This window comes from Hyla sarda, chromosome 4 (genome assembly GCF_029499605.1).
Source record: "Hyla sarda isolate aHylSar1 chromosome 4, aHylSar1.hap1, whole genome shotgun sequence".
In the NCBI taxonomy this organism is placed as follows: domain Eukaryota; kingdom Metazoa; phylum Chordata; class Amphibia; order Anura; family Hylidae; genus Hyla; species Hyla sarda.
Genome location: NC_079192.1, coordinates 243,663,570 through 243,686,566, shown reverse-complemented (window position 1 = coordinate 243,686,566; position 22,997 = coordinate 243,663,570). Strand labels below are relative to the sequence as shown.

Genomic DNA, 22,997 nt, shown 5'->3' with positions numbered 1-22,997 from the left:
CACACACAATTTCTCTCTTTACAGTATACTACAATAAGCAGCATGGAGGGCATTATTTAGCAATATTAAGCAACGGAAACTGTAATTCCAGTACGGTGGGTGAGATTTGACACAGTAAATTTGCAGTCTGTCTCTGGTTCTCTACAACCACACTCCCTCCCATCTCCTCCTTTGCCCTTCCCCACAGACTTGTGTGGCAAATAAGTACAGTACAAGCATTTGATACACTGCCGATTTTGCAGGTTTTCCTACTTACAAATGTATAGGTATCATAGGTATAAATATTATAGGTACTCTTCAACTTTGAGAGACTTAATCTAAAACAAAAATCGAGAAAATCACATTGTATAATTTAAAAAAAATTTATTAGCATTTTATTGCATGACATAAGTATTTGATACATCAGAAAAGCATAAAACTTAATATTTGGTACAGAAACCTTTGTTCGCAATTACAGAGCTCAAACCTTTCCTGTAGTTCTAGATCAGGTTTGCACACACTGCAGCATGGATTTTGGCAGAGCTGTGGAGTCGGCAAACAATGCACCGACTCAGACTAAATTTAGATGGGAATAAAAATTAAAAACAAGCAAGTTTAAATGTCCCAATTCACAAAAAGTTATAATTAATGACTTCTCTACTGTAAGAATAAAGACCAATGCATGCAGTGCCTCACGTAACCACAAAACGAACACGTTAAGTGACCGTGAAGAAGCATGCTTTTCATGTGCTTTACTATATGGCACGCAACGCACAATTAGGAGCGGCAATACTTATACTTTCCATAGTGTTGTGTTCTGCTGTTACAGGGAACCCATGGTAACCTAGCCTCTCACTGATAAGGGATTAAGTAAGGGAATGGAAGCTGAAGACTGAAGCTGTAAACCATTGGAAAAACTGCTGCCATTCAGCTAAGGCTATAAAAACTTGTAAACCCTGATTGTTAGCTTAAACTTTAAAGCGCAACTGTCATGAACTTTTACTGCAATAACCTGCACGCAGAATGTGTACTGTGTGCAGTTGGTTTGTATAACAACCTTTCTACATAAGAGTTCCCGGCTTTTATTACCCTAAAAAAGGATTTTTATGAAAGCCACGGACAGTCGGGTAGGCATGGCGCTAGGTCCGCGATGCTCCCGCTGCCGTCTTTCTACTCAGGGCGTACTGGGCAGGCACCCTGAGTAGAAAGACTGCGGCGGGAGAGAGCGCTTGCTGGGGGAGCAAGCACTCGCAAGCATTATACGCAGCGGCGCACACATTAGAAGAAATTAACAGCGCATGCGCAGGGACCTGTTTGTCAATCACACAGCGCTGAATTACAGTCGGTGGGTGGGGCATTGCGGACCTCGCGCCTCGCCTACCCAACTGTCCACGGCTTTCATAAAAAGCCTTTTTTAGTGTAATAAAAGCCGGGAACTATTAGGTAGAAATTCAGGTAGAAAACAGACATGGTGCACATCTACAATCTTGCATAATTATCTGATTGCTTCTCAGCATAATATCAAAAACTAACAGGTTGTTAGTATACATTTTTGATCAAAAAGTACAAGCCCACTCGCCACGTCAAGGCCACCTAGAGTGGGTCCCTAACGTCCCTAGCATAAAATGGTGTAGCACTGGGCGGCGACCACCACCGCCGCGACACCAGTGCCCACGGGAGGGAAACGACCCACTGGCAGAGCGGCCCCAATGCCACTCAAACCAGTCTATGGGTCGCACCTCCCCGCAGACACGGCAGCAACGGACGCCGCACAGCACCACACCAGTGTGAACAAGGTGTAACAGCACACTTACAATGCTCTCCCAGTCAGACTGGGAGGCTGCTAGGAAAGAAATGGCCCTTGTGTAGCTAACTACTACTTATATAGGGTTGGGCTGAGGGGGTGGGGAAGAGTGCAGCACATGTTCAAACAAAAAAAAAAAAAAGGAGGGGATAGAAAACACAGTGTGAATTCGGGTAGAAAACAGACATGGTGCACATCTACAATCTTGCATAATGATCTGATTTCTACCCGAATTCACACTATTAGGTAGAAAGGTTGTTATACAAACCACCTGCACACCGTACACATGCTGTGTGCAGGTTATTGCAGTAAAAGTTCATGACAATTGCGCTTTAAACATGACTATGGGATTCTACTAGGGAAATCATGTTTTATAATAAATGCCCCTTCCTGGATCCACCCACTGCCCTATCTTCAGCAGCAGATCAGCACACAAAAAGGAGAAGGCATCAGCTTCTGACCAACTACCTCTCTCTGCTAGAAGAGCTTAGAAGAACTTGGTGGAACAGCTTCTTGGATTCAACTGTAAGTGTTTATAAACACATTTGCATATTAATACAGAGGAGTCGGAAGTACAGAAAACTGCGGAGTCGGAACATTTATCTACTGACTCCACAGCCCTGGATTTTGGCCCACTCCTCAATACAGACCTTCTCCAGATACCTCAGGTTTCAGGGCTGTCGCTAAGCTCCCTCTAATAATTTTCTATTGAGTTCAGGTCTGTAGACTGGCTAGGCCACTACAGGAATTTGAGATGCTTCTTACGTAGCCACTCCTTAGTTGTCCTAGCTGTGTCTTTTGGGTCGTTGTCATGCTAATAGACCCAGCCATGACCCATCTTCAATGCTCTTACTGCGGAAAGGAGGTTGTTGGCAAATATCTTGGGATACATGGCCCCATCCATCCTTCCCTCAATACAGTGCAGTTGTCCTGTCCCTTTTTACAGAAAAGCAGCCCCAAAGAATTGTGTGTCCACCTCTATGTTTCACAGTTGGCATGGTGTTATTAGGGTTGTACTCCTCCTCCTTCCTCTAAACACAGTGAGTGGGGTTTAGACTAAACAGCTCTATTTTTTGTCTCATCAGATCACATGATCTTCTCCCGTTCATCCAGATGGTCATTGGCAAGCTTCAGACGGGCCTGGACATACGCTGGCCTGAGCAGGGGGACCTTGCGTGCGCTTCACGATTTTAATCCATGACGGCATAGTGTGTTACTTAGGATTTTCTTGGAGAGTGTGGTCCCAGCTCTCTTCAGGTCTTTGACCAGGTAGGCCTGCTATGTAGTTCTGGGCTGATCCCTCACCTTCCTCATGATCATTGATGCCCCACAAGGTGAGATCGTGCATGGAGCTCCAGACCGAGGGAGATTGAACTTCATCCATTTTCTAATAATTGCGTCAACAGTTGTTGCCTTCTAACCAAGCTGCCTGCCTATTGTCCTGTAGCCCATCCCAGTCTTGTCAAGGTCTACACTTTTATCCTCAATGTTACACAGTTCTCTGGCCATTGTGGAGAGTGTGTGGACAGGTGTCTTTCATATAGGTAACAAGTTCATACAGGTAATGAGCTGAGAACAGGAGGGCTTCTTAAAAGGGGTACTCTACTGGAAAACATTTTTTTTTCATTCAACTGGTGCCAGAAAGTTAACAAGATTTGTAAATTACTTCTATTAAAAAAAATCTTAATCCTTCCAGTACTTATCAGCTGCCGTATGATCCACAAGGAAGTTCTTTTCTTTTTGAATTTCCTTTCTGCCTGACCACAGTGCTCTCTGTCCATTTTAGGAACTGTCCCGAGTAGGAGAAAATCTTCATAGAAAACCTATCCTGCTCTGGACCGTTCCTAAAATGGACAGAGGTGTCAGCAGAGAGCACTGTGGTCAAGAAGAATGGAAATTCAAAAAGAACTTCCTTTGGATCATAACAGCAGCTAATAAGTACTGGAAGGATTAAGATTTGAATTAACTTTCTAGCACCAGTTGATAAAAATAAATAAAATGTTTTCCAGTGGAGTACATCTTTAAAGAAAAAATTATAGATCTGCGAGAGCCGGAATTCTATACTTATGTCATGCAATAAAATGCTAATTATTTTTTTACATTTTTGTTTTAGATTCTGTATCCAATGCATCTATGATAAAAATTACTGACCTCTACAAGCTTTTTAAGAATGAAAACCTGCAAAAATCGGCAGTGCATCAAATACTTGTTCTCCCCACTGTAACTACATTCCTAAGCAAGCTTCTAGACAGAATTGAGAAGTTTTTCAGACTTAGGGTGCGTTCCCACACAGCGTATATGCAGCGTATTTCACGCTGCGCAAAATTTACGGCAGCAGCGGGAAATACGCTGCGTATTCCTTGCTCACTATACACACAGGGCTTTCCGGCGGCAGCCCTATGCGTGTAGTGAGTTTTGGAGGCGGGGCCGTGTGTCAACGTGACTGACGCAAAGCTCCGCCTCCATAACTCACTGCACACCTAGGGCTGCCACCAGAAAGCCCTGTGTGTATAGTGAGCAAGGAATATGCAGCGTATATTTCCCGCTGCAGCCGTAAATTTTGCGCAGAGTGAAATACGCTGCGTATACGCCGTGTGGGAACGCACCCTGAATGTAAGATCGGTAGAAGCAGGAACAGATCCTGAAAAAGGGAGAAAGGCATTTTTCTGATGTAATATATTGCAATATATTAAAAACAATTTTGACCATTTAACCCGTTCCTGACCAGGTATGCCATAGGCAAAACTCCTGATCGTGCTCCATACTCCCTCACCTCGACATTTTATATTAATTAAACCCCTTCCTGATCCAAGAAGTGGTCAAGAGGTTAAATTACTATAAAATGGTCAACCCATTTAATAACCATGGATTATAAAATAAAAAATGATTTGCTTAGCTCACGTCTCATGTACACTTTTAGATAGTTGTATATGAATCTCACCTGAATCTAAGAGATCTTCAACTAACTTCACATTTCCTGCAGTGAGAGCGTTCTTCAGAGAATCTTCACTGCTTTCAGTAATTGACTCCGAATTCAGTCTCTATTTAAAAAAAAAAAAAAATAAATGTTAAGTGTGAATAAGCCTCTTACCTAATAAAAGTTTAACTCTGCCACTGCCCAGAATGCAGTGGCGCCTTCGCTTATCCACAGGCAGGCTCTCATGTTCTAGTGACGTGAGAGTAAATACATTCTCATATTCATCACACAGGGGTTCACATCTGGGGGGTGGGCTGTGATTACTGAGGAAGGGGGAGCTCCGTGAGCTGGCACCCCACCTCCAGTGCACACAGTAGCACAACTGCAAGGAATAAATAATTGAACATAACTATGCAACTACTACACCTATTAAAAGGGCGGGGGCCCCTCTCTAGACATTAGCCGGGGGGGGCCCCCCCCTAGACATTAGCCGGGGGGGGGGCCCCCCTAGACATTAGCCGGGGGGGGGGGCCCCCCCCTAGACATTAGCCGGGGGGGGCCCCCCCCCTAGACATTAGCCGGGGGGCCCCCCCCTAGACATTAGCCGGGGGGGGCCCCCCCCTAGACATTAGCCTGGGGCCCGCCCCTAGACATTAGCCTGGGGCCCGCCCCTAGACATTAGCCGGGGGCCCGCCCCTAGACATTAGCCGGGGGCCCCCCCCCCTCTAGACATTAGCCGGGGGCCCCCCCCCCCCTCTAGACATTAGCCGGGGCACCCCCCCCCCCCTCTAGACATTAGCCGGGGGCCCCCCCCTCTAGACATTAGCCGGGCCCCCCCCCCCCCTCTAGACATTAGCCGGGGCCCCCCCCCCCCTCTAGACATAAGCAGGGCCCCCCCCCTCTAGACATAAGCAGGGCCCCCCCCCCTCTAGACATAAGCAGGGCCCCCCCCCCCTCTAGACATAAGCAGGGCCCCCCCCCCTCTAGACATAAGCAGGGCCCCCCCCCCCTCTAGACATAAGCAGGGCCCCCCCCCCCTCTAGACATAAGCAGGGCCCCCCCCCCCTCTAGACATAAGCAGGGCCCCCCCCCCCTCTAGACATAAGCAGGGCCCCCCCCCCTCTAGACATAAGCAGGGCCCCCCCCCTCTAGACATAAGCAGGGCCCCCCCCCCTCTAGACATAAGCAGGGCCCCCCCCCCTCTAGACATAAGCAGGGCCCCCCCCTCTAGACATAAGCAGGGCCCCCCCTCTAGACATAAGCAGGGCCCCCCCCCCTCTAGACATAAGCAGGGCCCCCCCCCCCTCTAGACATAAGCAGGGCCCCCCCCCCTCTAGACATAAGCAGGGCCCCCCCCCCTCTAGACATAAGCAGGGCCCCCCCCCTCTAGACATAAGCAGGGCCCCCCCCCCCTCTAGACATAAGCAGGGCCCCCCCCCCCCTCTAGACATAAGCAGGGCCCCCCCCCCTCTAGACATAAGCAGGGCCCCCCCCCCCTCTAGACATAAGCAGGGCCCCCCCCCCTCTAGACATAAGCAGGGCCCCCCCCCCCCCTCTAGACATAAGCAGGGCCCCCCCCCCCCTCTAGACATAAGCAGGGCCCCCCCCCCCCTCTAGACATAAGCAGGGCCCCCCCCTCTAGACATAAGCAGGCCCCCCCCCCCTAGACATTAGCCGGGTCCCCCCCCCCTCTAGACATTAGCCGGGGGCCTCCCCCCCCTCTAGACATTAGCCGGGGGCCTCCCCCCCCCTCTAGACATTAGCCGGGGGCCTCCCCCCCCCTCTAGACATTAGCCGGGGGCCTCCCCCCCCCCCCTCTAGACATTAGCCGGGTCCCCCCCCCCCCTAGACATTAGCCGGGGGCCTCCCCCCCCCCCTCTAGACATTAGCCGGGTCCCCCCCCCCCCCCCCTAGACATTAGCCGGGGGCCTCCCCCCCCTCTAGACATTAGCCGGGGGCCTCGGCCTCCCCCCCCCCTAGGCATTAGCCGGGGGCCTCCCCCCCCCCCCTAGGCATTAGCCGGGGGCCTCCCCCCCCCCCCTAGGCATTAGCCGGGGGCCTCCCCCCCCCCCCCCCCTCTAGGCATTAGCCGGGGGCCTCCCCCCCCCCCCCCCTCTAGGCATTAGCCGGGGGCCTCCCCCCCCCCCCCTCTAGGCATTAGCCGGGGGCCTCCCCCCCTCTAGACATTAGCCGGGGGCCTCCCCCCCCCCCCCCCCCTCTAGACATTAGCCGGGGGCCTCCCCCCCCCTCTAGACATTAGCCGGGGGCCTCCCCCCCCCTCTAGACATTAGCCGGGGGCCTCCCCCCCCCTCTAGACATTAGCCGGGGGCCTCCCCCCCCTCTAGACATTAGCCGGGGCCTCCCCCCCCTCTAGACATTAGCCGGGGGCCTCCCCCCCCCCCCTCTAGACATTAGCCGGGGGCCTCCCCCCCCCCCCCTCTAGACATTAGCCGGGGGCCTCCCCCCCCCCCCTCTAGACATTAGCCGGGGGCCTCCCCCCCCCCCCTCTAGACATTAGCCGGGGGCCTCCCCCCCCCCCCCCCTCTAGACATTAGCAGGGGGCCTCCCCCCCCCTCTAGACATTAGCCGGGGGCCTCCCCCCCCCCCCCCTAGACATTAGCCGGGGGCCTCCCCCCCCTCTAGACATTAGCCGGGGGCCTCCCCCCCCCTCTAGACATTAGCCGGGGGCCTCCCTCCCCCCCCCCCCCTCTAGACATTAGCCGGGGGCCTCCCTCCCCCCCCCCCCTCTAGACATTAGCCGGGGGCCTCCCTCCCCCCCCCCTCTAGACATTAGCCGGGGGCCTCCTCCCCCCCCATAGCCATTAGCTGGGCCCCCCCCTTTAGACATAAGCAGGGCCCCCTTTAGACATAAGCAGGGCCCCCTTTAGACATAAGCAGGGCCCCCTTTAGACATAAGCAGGGCCCCCTTTAGACATAAGCAGGGCCCCCTTTAGACATAAGCAGGGCCCCCTTTAGACATAAGCAGGGCCCCCTTTAGACATAAGCAGGACCTCCCTTTAGACAGCTAGCAGGGACCCCCCTTTAGACAGCAGAGACCCCTTTAGACAGCAGAGACCCCTTTAGACAGCAGAGACCCCTTTAGACAGCAGAGACCCCTTTAGACATTAGTAGGGCCCCCCTGTAGACCACAGCCCTCACCCTGCAGCTGTCCTCTGTCGGCTGCTGACGCTCCGCTGCTCCGTCCTCTCCCGTCGCATCATGGCGATCTATGGAGGAACATGTGACATACACGTCACTCTGCTTCCTCCATAGCGTTACGCTGGGCGCAGGGGAGGAGGAGTGACGTGTGTGTCACATGCTCCTCCATAGATCGCAATGATGCAGACGGGAGAACCGGTGTTAGTGAAGATCGGGACACAGAAAGCTTCAAGGCACAGTTTTCTTCACTATACTGGGCTGCGAAGCGGCAGCAGGTATCGGACATGGTATTGGGGACATTGAACGAGTCCCCAATACCATGGAAATGGCCAGTATCGGCCCCGATACTAGTATTGGTATCGGGACATCCCTAGTGTAGATGGTTGATGCTGCCTGCTCCCACATTAAGGGTGTCCAGCCCCTGGTTATTTTTACAATCCTTGCTCATCTCCTGCCCCTGGATGGGCTTTCTGTGCACAAGAAATACTCACCCCCCAGCAGTGCTGCTGTCCCTCCCCTGCTCCTGTCACAATGTTCAGTATTAGGGATCGACGGATATCTATCTTTTTTGGGCCGATACTCTGTGGAGGTTAGGGCCGATAACTTATACCGATATTCCGGTATAAGTTAACAGCTATTTATCCCCCTAATGCCCCCCCGGCGACACCGCTGCAGATCATTGATTGTCCTGGGGTCCTGAGTCCTATCACCGCCACCGTCCACCCCCCACCACACCGGGTCCGCGCTACTTCTGGCTCCGGCGCCGTCCTCCTGAGCTGTCACTGTGAGCATTGTCAGTGACGTCACGTTGAGGACGTCACTAGTCATTGCGCAGCGCACAGCGTAACACAGGTCGCCGCAGGAGTCAGAAATAGCGCAAACCCTGGGAACAGGTAATTATAAAACCGGGAATGGGGGAGGCAATGGGGCAGCAGCTGCGGCGGTCTCTGGTCAGGGCAGTGGTGGGGGGTGCGACGCGGTGGGGCATTATCGGATTATCGTCAAGGTAATTGCCGATAACGTCCAAAATTGTGAATATCAGCAGCTGCTCCTCCCCTGCATGAAATCAGCATTGTGTGGCAGGAAACACAGTATTGCACCTGTATATTTGCTTTACTATGTGTAATGCAGCCGTGTGTGTGTATATATATTACACAAGTCTTGAGAAAGCAAGTCTGCAGCTATATATAGCCTTCAGTGCTCAAATAATGAAAAATATATATATAAAATGTTTAAGTGCTTACACGTGTCTAAAATTGCAACGCTACTGCTACGCATTCACAGCATATGAACAGAGTCTTTGTGCAACTTTAGTTGTAAGCAGCTAGAAAGTGTTGATGTAGCAGTTGACTGCATTTTTTTTTTTTATTGGTATTCAACACATTTTGAAAACTTAAATGCAAAAACGCCAGAAAAAACGTCAGATGCAGGGAATTGCACTGACTTTCCTGGGGGAAAAAAAAAAAAAAAAGGTGGAAATCCAGCCTTAAAGGGAACCAATCATCAGATTTTACCCTATATAATGCTTGTCAAAGAGTTATATAGGCTAAAATCTTTACCCTCACCATCCCCAGGGGACGTTTCTGCCTGCTGGGATGGTGAGGATATGACTTTATAAACTAGTCCCCTGGGCGGGGAGCTCCTTTTACCTAGTCTGTTACTTAGGCCGGCAGCGACGCCCGCTCCGCTTGATTGACGGGCAGCGTCCGCACTCTGCTCCGTCTGGTCAGTGAGCAGAGCGATGACGCGGCCCGTCAATCAAGCGGAGGGGGGCGTCGCTGCTGGCCGAAGTAATAGACTAGGTAACAGGAACTCCACGCCCAGTGGACTACTTGAGCGGCCGGCGGTTACTAGTTTATAAGTTCATATCCTCCCCAACCCCACAGGCAGGAACGTCCCCAAGGATGGTGAGGATAAAGATTTTACCCTATTTAATAGGGGTGTGAATCGCCAAGAATTTGGCGATTCGATTCGAATCGCGATACCAGTGTGGCGATTCGATATATCGCGATATATCGCGATACCGTCTAGGTGACGATACATCGCGATATATCGCCCACCTGGGAGCATTCATAGATCCCAATAGACGCCGCTGTCAGCTTTGACAGCGGCGATCTAGTACTCCGGTGCTCACTTTTCTCATGTTATCCCGTCCGGGCTGCAAAATAAAATAAAACGCACTTTATCTTACCTGCCAACGAGCCCGCGGAGCTCCGGTACACTCCGGTACAGGTGTTCGGTCCCCGGGCTGTATTCTTCTTACTTCCTGTTAGTCCGGCACGTCACATGGAGCTTCAGCCTATCACCAGCGGAGGCGGGACATCGCTGCGGCCAGTGATAGGCTGAAGCTCCATGTGACGTGCCGGACTAACAGGAAGTAAGAAGAATACAGCCCGGGGACCGAACACCTGTACCGGAGTGTACCGGAGCTCCGGGGGCTCGTTGGCAGGTAAGATAAAGTGCGTTTTATTAAAAATTCCACATCCCTAAAAGAATCGATTCAAAAATATTTTGAATCGATTCTGTATCGGCAAATGAAAAATCGCGATTATCGCGAGAATCGATTTTTTCTTACATCCCTACTATTTAACGCTTTACCTCAACAGAAGGAGCGCCGATTGGACGAGAAGGAGGCAGGTATGAACCCTTCAGCCATCCTCTCAGCTAACTGGGACCCTGTGATTTTGTCACTGTGGTCCCATTCAGCTCCCTGAGCTAGCCTGAGTGAAGTGTTTTATCTCACATTAAGATGCCGTGATCATCTTTACAACACCCTGATCGGTGAAGACTGCCATGGGTCCTGGCTGCTGAAAGGAACCGGGACCCACCGGGTATGAAACACGCTCAGCTGCTTAGCATGCTTTATACAGTGGGTACATGTTAGCCTGATGTCCCAGGCCCCTATGGGGACTAAAAAATGATGCAAATAAATAAATAAGTTAATGTGATTTAACCACTTCCCTAATAAAAGTTTGAATCACCCCCCTTTTCCCATTAAGCCCTTAAAGGACACAGGGTTTTTCCGTTTTTGCACTTTCGTTTTTTCCTCATTACCTTCTAAAAATCACTTTTCAATTTTGCACCTACAGACTCATATGAGGGCTTATTTTTTGAGCCACCAATTTTACTTTGTAATGACAATCATTTCACCACAAATTTTATGGCGAACCCAGAGAAAAAAATATATTTGTAGGGCAAAATTGGAAAAAAAAAAGGCCATTTTGTAGCTTTTGGGGGCTTCCGATTCTACGCAGTGCAATTTTGGGTAAAAATGACACCATACATTTATTCGGTAGGTCCATACGGTTACAATGATACCCAAATTATAAAGGTTTTACTTTATTTTACTACTTTAAAAAAAAATTATAAATTGCATGCACCAAAATTAGTGTGTTTAAAAATTATAATTTTTTTCGTATATGTATACATTGATCTGTGCTCCATTGATCAAGCCTGGACCAACAGGGAGTGTTTACAGGGTTCTTTAGATGCCGCTGGCGATGTAAAGGGTTAATAGCCGCCCACGGCAATCGCCGCATGTTGGCTATTAACACCGGCCCTTAACTATAAGAATCAGCTGAGGGCTGGCCGGTATGGCGTATACACGTCCTTGGTCGTTAACCTATTAAAAATATATATATGTAAACAAAAATAAACAAACATACGTGGTATCACTGCTTGCATAAATGTCCAAATTATAAAGATGACGTTAATTAAGCTGTAGAGTCAATGGCATATACGTAAAAAAAATACAAAGTCCAAAATCGCGTATTTTTGGTCATTTTATCTACTCTTAAAAAATGAAAAGTGATCAAAAAGTCCCATCAAAACAAAAATTGTATGGATAAAAACTTCAGATCAGGGCGCAAAAATTAGCCCTCATACATCCCCGTATGCGGAAAAATAAAGTTATAGGGGGTCAGAAGATGACAACGTTAACCCCTTCCCGCAGAATGCCTTATATAAATGGCGGATTATGCAGCTAATTCGTGCATCCCATCATTTATATAAGGCATTCAGTTAAGCTGGCGATGTGCGGCATCGCACGGGTTAACATGCACAAGTCCTGTTGTTACCGGAGGGAGACAACTTCTGCCTGACATCCCAGGACCATCTGTGATTGGTCCTGGTCAGCGATCACTGCGATTGGTCACTGTGGACCAATCACGGTGTATCAGCTGCTTCGCTACAGTAACTCAGGTTCCGATGCTCTCACTTCTGTCCGAGTAGCGATCGGAGACGGAGTTAGTGTAGCAGAAGAAGCAGCAAGAAGATCCTGTAGAAAAAGCTTTTATAAAAGCTTCAGAAAAAGTTATAAAAAAAGATAAAGTGTCCCTGTAGTGCCCCTTACCGCAGCTCCTGTCCTACCCGTCCTAGTGCTGAAGCCTGTGCAATATGACAGGCTGCAGTGAAGATCATTGTGACAGTAATATAAAAGTGTTACAGTGCCAGCAGTGCCCCTTACCCACTAAAGGCTGCCCTCACCCTCTTCTTCCCATTCATTCATTCACCAGCTGCTGTAGCCTGTTATAGTGCACAGGCTACAGTGAAGAAATCCAAGTATGTCGCTAACTATAACAGTGACTGTGAAGAACAAATAATAAAAATTACTGTCAGTGCCCCTGAAGTGACTGTCACGCTTTCATCCCATCACCACGTACACCTCCATGCTACCCTTTTACGTGGTTACCTAGTGCGTCACTGATTTGTGACAGCAGTGATAGTGCTGTGTTTTCCTTTCTAGAGGCACTAAAGTTTACCTTTTTGTTTCAGTTTTTCCGTTAGAAAAAAAAAAAAAAAGTTAAAAATAAAAAAAGATATATAAAAACATTACAGTGGTAACAATTTGTCACCGATTTGTGATAGTAGCGAGTTTGCTTCAGTTTTTTTTGTTCCTTTTAGCGGTACAGTTTGTGGGTTTCATTCCTTTTTTTTGGTTAAAATATAATGGAAAAAAAAGGTATATATGTATATATATATATATATATTTATTAATTAGTGACATGTTCTAGTACTAGTGGTGCTGTTACACTTTCTAGTTTTTCTTTTCTATACTGGTCTCACCGCCAGCTTAGTTCTAGGGATTGGTTCAGGACAGAGGTGACAGCTCGTCACTGTTTTGTTGTCTGTAGCGCGATTACATTTAGTTTGTTTTCCATTTAAAAAAAAATTAAAAATACAAAAAGTAGATAGAACTAGTGTTGGTACATCAGAGACACATCGCCACTGTTTTTTCTAAACTAATAGTATCATCCATTCTGAAAAATATGTCAAGGCGTCACACGTACAACACTGAGGAGGCATATGCAGGGGTGTGGAAATTAAGAAAATCCACTTGTCCTGGTAGACAAAATAATTTCAACCAAAATAGTACGATCCCCCCCACTAGACCCCCAGGGATGGTTACAAGATCCCTTTAGACACTGCTGTCAACTTAGACGGTGGTTATCTAATGGGTTAATAGGCAGCCACGGTGATCGCAGCATGCCAGGCTATTAGCGGCGGGAGAGATGTAGCTAGCTCCTTTTACACCCGAGGCAAGCCCCCCCCCCCATATGACCCCTAAAACACAAATTTTTCCATATACAGGGATGTATGAGGGTAATCTTATGTGACGGGATCTGTAGTTTTTATCGGAACCATTTATTATGAGAACTTTTATTAGGAAAGGGGCTTATTCACATATATACGCACTTCTTAAAATATTTTAATCACTATTTTTCAGTCTTCATAGGGACTTGTATATGGAGTCTTTTGACTGGAAAACACTGAACGTCGCTGTGTTACTGGGGGGGGGGTGTTCTACTTCTCCAGTTTATGGGGTGCATTTTATTTACTCTAATGTATGTGTCAGAAAATGCTGGAAGTTGCATTTAGTTACCAGATAACTACAACTCCCAGCATGCCCTGTTGCAGCATGTTGCACTGTATAGTAGTACAGTTAAGATTATTGTGTAACATGCTGGGAGTTGTAGTTTTGGTTTGTGTCAGCTGCAGAGCCATAGGCTGTGTCACAGAATACTAGGAATTACAGTTAGTAACTAAAACTCCCAGCATGCCCTGATACAGCCTATGACTCTGCAGCTAACCCGAACCAAAACTACAACTCCCAGCATGTTACACTTTATAGTTCTACAGTTTAGGTTACGGTGTGACATGCTGGAAGTGGTAGTTTTGGTTCGGGTGTGTTTGCGTGCATCTGTGGGGCTCTTGGTTGACGGGAGAGTATGAAGGGGGGGGGGGCAGGATTCTGGGGGTGCAATTTAGTGCGAGTGGCCAGAAGCCACTAAAAATAAAAAATTAGATAGCACGACTGGCGGCAGCACTGGTCAGTCCGCCCCTGTACAAAACATACACATATCATATATATACACATACATACACTGGCCACTGCCCCATATATTATACATTACATACATACATCATACATAGACATCATACATTCACCCGCCGCTGCCCCCTATATTATACATTACATACATCATACATACACACATACATACACCGGCCACTGCCCCCTATATTATACAGTATATACATACATCATACATAGACACATCATACATACACCGACCACTGCCCCCTATATTATACAGTATATACATACATCATACATACATACACTGGCCACTGCCCCCTATATTATACAGTATATACATACAAAGACACATCATACATACATTCACCGGCCACTGCCCCCTATATTATACAGTATATACATACATAGACATCATACATACACCGGCCACTGCCCCCTATATTATACAGTATATACATACACCGGCCACTGCCCCCTATATTATACAGTATATACATACATCATAGACACATCATACATACATACATACACCGGCCACTGCCCCCTATATTATACAGTATATACATACATCATACATAGACACATCATACATGCACCGGCCACTGCCCCCTATATTATATACATACATCATACATACACCGGCCACTGCCCCTATATTATACATTACACACACGCATCATACATATACATACACCGGCCACTGCCCCCTATATTATACATTACATACATACAGACACCATACATACACCCGCCGCTGCTTCCCCATCATACATTACATACACAGACATCATACACACATCATACATACACAGACATCATACACACATCATACACACATCACACACAGACATCATACACACATATATATACAGACATCATACACGTACACACATCACACACAGACATCATACACACATATATACAGACATCATACACGTACACACATCACACACAGACATCATACACATATATACAGACATCATACACGTACACACATCACACACAGACATCATACACACATATATACAGACATCATACACGTACACACATCACACACAGACATCATACACACATATATACAGACATCATACACGTACACACATCACACACAGACATACACACATATATACAGACATCATACACGTACACACATCACACACAGACATCATACACACATATATACAGACATACACACATCACACACAGACATCATACACATATATACAGACATCATACACGTACACACATCACACACAGACATCATACACACATATATACAGACATCATACACGTACACACATCACACACAGACATCATACACACATATATACAGACATCATACACGTACACACATCACACATATATACAGACATCATACACATACACACATCACACACAGACAACATACACACACACACATACACCCGCCGTTGATACACCCCCCCTAATTATACATTACAAACATATACAACCACCCTTCCCGCCGCCTGCATGCTCTGCCTCCTCACCTGAGCTTCGCACCCCCCACTCTACATTACACAAGAAGCAGGTGGAGAGAGAGAGGACGAACACAGCTCTGTACACAGCTCCTCTCCTCCCCCACACACAGCTCGGTACATAGCTCCATCTCCCTCCTCCTGCTCTGTCTCCTCAGGACCTCATCTACCACGGGGAGGCCGCAAGTTTGCACGGGGAAAACACAGAGCAGGGGGGGGGGGGGGAGACATCTGTGCAGAGCTCCTTCACCTCCATAATGACTGCTGCGTGTGAGGAGGACAGACTGCACTGCACAGGGAGGATTTCTGTGTGTGAAGGAGGACAGACTGGGGCACGGGGTGGGTTCTCTGAGCAGCGGCCCCCGGCTACTGAAATCAGCTGGGGGACGCCGTCCCCTCCATACACTCTGAGCGCCAGTGTGAGGTGAGATATCCGAAGTCTGTCCGGCCCTGCTAGCCCGATACAGGGCTAAATCTATGAAAAATTCACCTGCCCGGCGCCCAAAACTACTTGTCCCGGGCGTCGGGTGATAGGATTCCCACATCCCTGATATGCATTCTTGGCATCTTCCTCTGGTTCAGCCAGCAGAGTTGCTATATTTGCCCCCTTCTTCCTCCTCCTCTACTGATTCTGATGAGGAACCTACTCGCCACCTTCCTAGGCATAGTACTGAGCCAGGTTCTAGTACAAGTACAGTACCATCTCTGAGTGGGCTCTGGCTTCTAGCTTTATACCCCATTTGCCTGAATTTGTAGCCATTGCAGGCATTCGTGTTAACTCCACAGGGTTAAAAGAAGCTGATTTTTTTTCAGCTCTTCTTTTCAGAAGAGTTGATTAGCATAATAGTGGAGGAAACCAACAGGTATGGCCAATCCACAGGCATATTAGGTCAGGCCTTGCCAGTGGACGCCAACCAATCCACTGGAGAAAAAAAATAAATAAATAAATTTAAAAAAAAGAAGAAATTCGCCCTTTCGCTAAATATGGGCATAATTTAAAAGCCGTATGATGATTTACCATACGCCATTGTACTGTGCTGTGCCGTCATGCCAAGGGCTTGTTTTGAAGTCCTCCACAAATTCTTACATTATGCTAATAATGAAAATGACCCCCCCCCCCCCCCCCCCCATTGATCCCAGTTTTAAAAGCATATTTCAAATGCGGCCCCTTGTCAACTATTTAAACCAAACATTTTCTGAAGTGTACACCCCTGAAAAAGAAATTGCAGTGGAGGAGTTTCTTGTGCACTTCAAGGGAAAGTTGCACATTAGACAATACTTAACCTAACAAACGGGCCAGGTATGGGGTAAAACTTTATAAATTGTGTGAGAGCGCAACAGGCTATACACACAAATTTAGAGTCTATGAGGGAAAAGACTCAACAATAAAGCCCCCAGAGTGTCCCCCTGTGCTTAGAACAACATGAAAAATACAATGCTCAAGAACGGAGGGAACACTAAGGCTCCTTTCACACTATGAGCATTCATCCGTTATTAAATGTCCGTTTTCTGTGTAAAAACTGATGTTTAATAACGGATGAAATAACGGGTGCTAACGGCTGAATAAATATTTATCCGTTACCCTTATCCCTCATGTATGGCCAAACACCTCTGCCTACAGACTCCCACAGCCAGGACTACTACTACTCCCATCATGGAACAGACTTGTTTCCATGATGGGAGTAGTAATTCCCTGGCTGCAGGAGTCTGCAGACAGCTGGGGACGCTACATTAGTGTTTGTACTACTACACCCACCATGGAACAGAGTCTGTACCAGGATGGGGGTTGTAGTACAGGGGCTGAGGAATTGATCGCAACAGGTTTCACTTCTGAGACCCCATGCGATCTGAAGTTATTAAGCAGGGGAGCGGGCGGATAACGCTATATGTCTGCCCCCACCCCGTGCTTCTATATACATATATCCCTGCAGCACTATTATTGAAAAGTATTTCTATAAGGAGCGCATAATGCCAGGAGACGTCTGCCGGCACTATGAGCTCCTTATAGAAATACTTTTCATTAATAGCGCTACAGGGATATATGTATATAGAAGCATATAGCGTTATCTGCCCCCCCCCCCCCCCCCCCCACAGCGCTTCTATATACATATGCCGCTGCATCGCTATGTATGAAAAGTATTTCTATCAGCAGCATCGGGCGGCCGATACAGCTGCTAGAATGCTTTTCACATATAGCCTGAAGTGGCATAGGTACCGTGTTTCTCCAAAAATAAGACCGGGTCTTATATTAATTTTAGTCACAAAAAACACACTAGGGCTTATTTTCAGGGTAGGGCTTATTTATTTACGGTATGTACCTTGAACAACATGGGGGGCTGTAGCAGTGTGGAGAATGCCGCCCCCCCCCCCCCATCCACACTGCTACAGCTCCCCATCCTCCACACTCCTGCAGCCCCCCATCCTCCACACTCCTACAGCCCTCCATCCTCCACACTCCTACAGCCCTCCATCCTCCCCTTCCCCCATCGTCCTCCACACTCCTACAGTGCCTCCCCCCCCCCCCCCCCCCCCTGCCATAATAAACTAGGGTACACATTCCATCCCCCCGGCTCAATTACAGTAACTTGCCGCGGGACCAGCCAAGGGGGGGGGGGGATTTGGATAGTGGTCTACGGGCATTACTGGCAGCCGCGGTCCGGATCTGGACCGTGGTCTGCCAGTTGATTACCACTGGCCTAGGTCTTATTTTCGGGGTAGGGCTTATATTGCAGCCCACCCTGTTAATCCTGCTAGGGCTTACTTTCGGGGTAGGGTTTATTTTCGGGGAAACAGGGAGAAGCGCTGCGAAGCTACATTATACATGCACTGCGCAGGGGTGTGGAAATTTTATAAAAACTACTTGTCCACGGGACTAAAATGGAGCAAAATCCACTTGTCCGGGCCAATCTTCTCTTTTACGCACTCATTTTTTCCTCCTCGCCCTATAACAGCCATAACTACCGACTATAATGATACCTTTTAATTGTTCCATAACATAGTCTCTGAACCAAAAAAAAAAAAAAGAATAAAATATATATATATATATGGAAGTGAAATTGAAATAGTAAAAGATAATTTTGCAGATTTGGTGGTTTTCTTTTCTGCACCATTTACCTTGTGGTTGAGATAACATGTTAGTTTTATACTTTGGCCGCCTGATTACAGCAATACCAGATTTGTATCGTTTACGTCATGTTTTACTAATTCTGGACTTTTTCTAATTTTTTTTAATTGCCATTTTTTTAACCCCTGTAGCTTTATTTTTTTCCACATACCAGGCTGTATGAGGGCTCATTTTTTGCGCCATAATCTGTTTTTTGTATCGGTACCATTTTGGTATTGATCTGACTTTTTAATCGCTTTTTAACCCCTTAAGGACTCAGGGTTTTTCCGTTTTTGCACTTTCGTTTTTTCCTCCTTACCTTTAAAAAAATCATAACCCTTTCAATTTTCCACCTAAAAATCCATATTATGGCTTATTTTTTGCGTCGCCAATTCTACTTTGCAGTGACATTAGTCATTTTACCCAAAAATGCACGGCGAAACGGAAAAAAAAATCATTGTGCGACAAAATCGAAAACAAAACGCCATTTTGTAACTTTTGGGGGCTTCCGTTTCTACGCAGTGCATATTTCGGTAAAAATTACACCTTATCATTATTCTGTAGGTCCATACGGTTAAAATGATACCCTACTTATATAGGTTTGATTTTGTCGCACTTCTGGAAAAAATTATAACTACATGCAGGAAAATTTATATGTTTAAAAATGTCATCTTCTGACCCCTATAACTTTTTTATTTTTCCACGTACGGGGCGGTATGAGGACTCATTTTTTGCGCCGTGATCTGAAGTTTTTATTGGTATGATTTTTGTTTTGATCTGACTTTTTGATCACTTTTTATTCATTTTTTAATGTTATAAAAAGTTACCAAAATACGCTTTTTTGGACTTTGGAATTTTTTTGCGCGTACGCCATTGACCGTACGGCTTAATTAATGATATATTTTTATAGTTCGGACATTTACGCACGCGACGATACCACATATGTTTATTTTTATTTTTTTTTACACTGTTTTATTTTTCTTATGGGAAAAGGGGGGTGATTCAAACTTTTATTAGGGAAGGGGTTAAATGACCTTTATTAACACTTTTTTTTAACTTTTTTTTTTTGCAGTGTTATAGGTCCCATAGGGACCTATAACACTGCACACACTGATCTTTCATCAAATTGGTACCTTGCCTGCTGCTGCTACCTGGGCCATGCCGCTTTCTCTCTCTCCTCCCTGCAGAAACCTGTGCCCTCACCTGTCTACTGTACCTCCCCACTTTCTCCTAAACCTCAGAGAGTCCTGTTTGCGCAGAAGTTACATGCTGGGGCCTTGCGGTCCCCCACCCCCGAGTGACTCCCTCTACGAATGCACCTAAGCCTTCTACTTCTACTCCATCTGCGCTGGTGGTTGATAATACCTCCTGTGATACCCTCTCTAACCAGGACTTTGCCTGCTCTGTTGTGCCTGCTCCTTTTCCTGCCTTGCAGGATTGGAGTCAGCTCCTTTCCCAGATGCTGACAAAGGAAGACTTCCGCTCGCTTATTGCTGAAGTTAAGGATATGTGCCAAGCGGAGATTTCTTCCCTGCGTCAAGATTTACAGCATGTTTTGGACAGAGTTGCAAGCTTGGAGGATGCCCATGATTGTACCAGGGCCTATATAGCTCAGCTCCATTCTACTATTGCTTCACAAACGGACTTCCTCAGTGATCTGCACTCATGCTGAGGACTTGGACAATCGGGGAAGGCATAATATTTGGCCATCTTCATTCTTATTCTGGGTGAGCCATCCTCCCACATGATTAAACTGGATAGGGCGCACAGGGCTCTCCAGCCCAAATTCAACAGAGACACCCCCAGGGACATTATTTGTTGTGGACACGATTTCCAGCTTAACCCCATAAAGGACAACTACAGCGCTAGCAAATTAGGGCCCAAATGTAATAATAACACAAGCTATATAAGTTTCTAAATGGGATCCATTACCTGGCTGGTCCCGTTTCTCCGCTATGCCGCCACTGGAAGTCATCTCCTGGTCCCCTAACGCACGTAGCGTCGACCTATTATTCTCTATGGAGCCGCCATCTTGGTCCACGCTACGTCACAAATGCCCATAATGCGCCGGGGGATTGCTTCACTCCCCCTGCAAAGTTTTCCGAAGCTAGAGCGGGGAGGAGCGAGGGCAGAGGCTGAGATTGCACGTCTGCAGGACATAAGCCCCGTCCCTTGGGTTCGGAAATCTCACTTCACACCCCCGCTCTTACATTACAAAAGAAGCAGGGGGAGAGCGGGGACGTATACAGCTCCGTACACAGCTCCATCCCCCGCACACAGCTTGGTACACAGTTCCATCCCCCATACATAGCTCCATCCGCCTCCCCCTGCTCTGTCTCCCCAGGACCTCATCTACCACGGGGAGGCTGCAAGTTTGCACAGGGAAAACACAGAGCGGGGGAGGGGAGAGAGGACGTCCGTGCAGAGCTCCTTCCCCTCCATAATGATGTGTGAGGAGGACAGACTGCACTGCACGGGGATGAGGATTTCTGTGTGTGAGGAGGACAGACTGCAGGGGAATAAATATCATACTGGGGATGAATTCTGTGTGTGTATGGGGGGGGGGGGGGGGGGAAAGACTCCTGAATGACACATGCTGGGAATTGTAGTCCCTGTTAGGTGTGTGTATGCCAGTGTTTCCCAACCAGGGAATGCTGGGAGTAGTAGAAACACTGGTGTATGGACTACAACCCCCTGGAGACTACTGTGACACAATATAGGTGTTGATGAATTACAACCCCCAGGAGACTACTAAGATACAATAGAGGTGTTTCTGGCCACGTTATTACGCTGCTGCGCCAGCACAACGTGCGTAGTGACGTAATAACGACGCCAGAAAGCGAGGCCCGGACCCTGGAGAAGATGCGGAAGACGCCGGAGAATCCCGAAGTGGACCTGGAGCAGCGGGGATAGGTGAGCGAACCTGCCCGGGATGCTTAAACTGCTATCTGACAGCAGCTTAAGCATTTTGCGCTGTCAGATAGCAGTTAATGCGATGGCCCCGACATATAAAAGCATCGTATGTCGATGCTGACATCAACATGCGATGGCCTCTGAGAGGCCATCGTATGTCGTTTTTATCATATGTCGGGGCCATCGTAGGTCGGGGGGTTACTATACATCCCCGCTCTCCCCCTGCTTCTTGTGTAATGTAAGAGCGGGGGGTGTGAAGTGAGATTTCCGAACCTAAGGGGCGTGGCTTAATTATGTCCTGCAGACATGCGATCTCAGCCTCTGCCCTCGCTCCTCCCTGCTCTAGATTCGGAAAACTTCGGAGAGCGAAGGGGAGGAGGGAGAGCAGCAGCTAACAGGAAGCTCGCACAGGGAGTCATGGGAAATGTAGTCTTTATGACATGGCTGCTTACTGCTACAGGTGGCAATTACAAGAGAATGGCTGGGCCAAATTTGACAAATGAGGTATCGTTGGAAAGGTCTTTAAAAAAAATAAAAATAAGGTATCGCTCTTTCAATGTAGGAGTGCTGCAGATGTCCTTTAACGCAGGACGTAAATGTACGTCCTGGTGCGGTGGTACTTAACGCACCAGGACGTACATTTCCGTCCTGTGCATAACCGCGAGCATCGGAGCGATGCCCGTGACATGCGTGGCTGATCCCGGCTGCTGATCGCAGCCAGGGACCCGCCGGCAATGGCCGACGCCCGCGATCTCGCGGGCGTCCGCCATTAACCCCTCAGGTGCCGGGATCAATACAGATCCCGGCATCTGCGGCAGTACGCGATTTCAATGAATGATCGGATCGCCCGCAGCGCTGCTGTGGGGATCCGATCATTCAGAACGCCGCACGGAGGTCCCCTCACCTTCCTCCTTCCGGTTCCCGGCGTCTCCTGCTCTGGTCCGAGATCGAGCAGACCAGAGCAGAAGATGACCGAAAACACTGATCTGTTCTATGTCCTATACATAGAACAGATCAGTATTAGCAATCATGGTATTGCTATGAATAGTCCCCTATGGGGACTATTCAAGTGAAAAAAAATAAAAATTAAAAAAAAATGTAAAAGTTAAAAAAAAAAAAAGTGAAAAATCCCCTCCCCCGATAAAAAAAGTTAAACGTCCGTTTTTTCCTATTTTACCCCCAAAAAGCGTAAAAAATAAATTTAATAGACATATTTGGTATTGCTGCATGCGTAAATGTCCGAACTATTAAAATAAAATGTTAATGATCCCGTACGGTGAACGGCGTGAACGGAAAAAAAAAAGTCC

At 47.7% G+C, this 22,997-nt stretch overlaps 1 protein-coding gene across 4 annotated transcripts in view; it reads right to left on the bottom strand.

The window, feature by feature from the left end:
• ASZ1 (ankyrin repeat, SAM and basic leucine zipper domain containing 1) overlaps positions 1 to 22,997 on the bottom strand; it is a 323,240-nt gene that overhangs the window by 286,758 nt on the left and 13,485 nt on the right. For all 4 annotated transcript variants that reach the window (XM_056573848.1, XM_056573849.1, XM_056573846.1 and 1 more), the window contains exon 2: positions 4,725 to 4,824. In XM_056573848.1, coding sequence (XP_056429823.1) covers positions 4,725 to 4,824 — 100 coding nt within the window. The remainder of the gene's footprint in view (positions 1 to 4,724; positions 4,825 to 22,997) is intronic.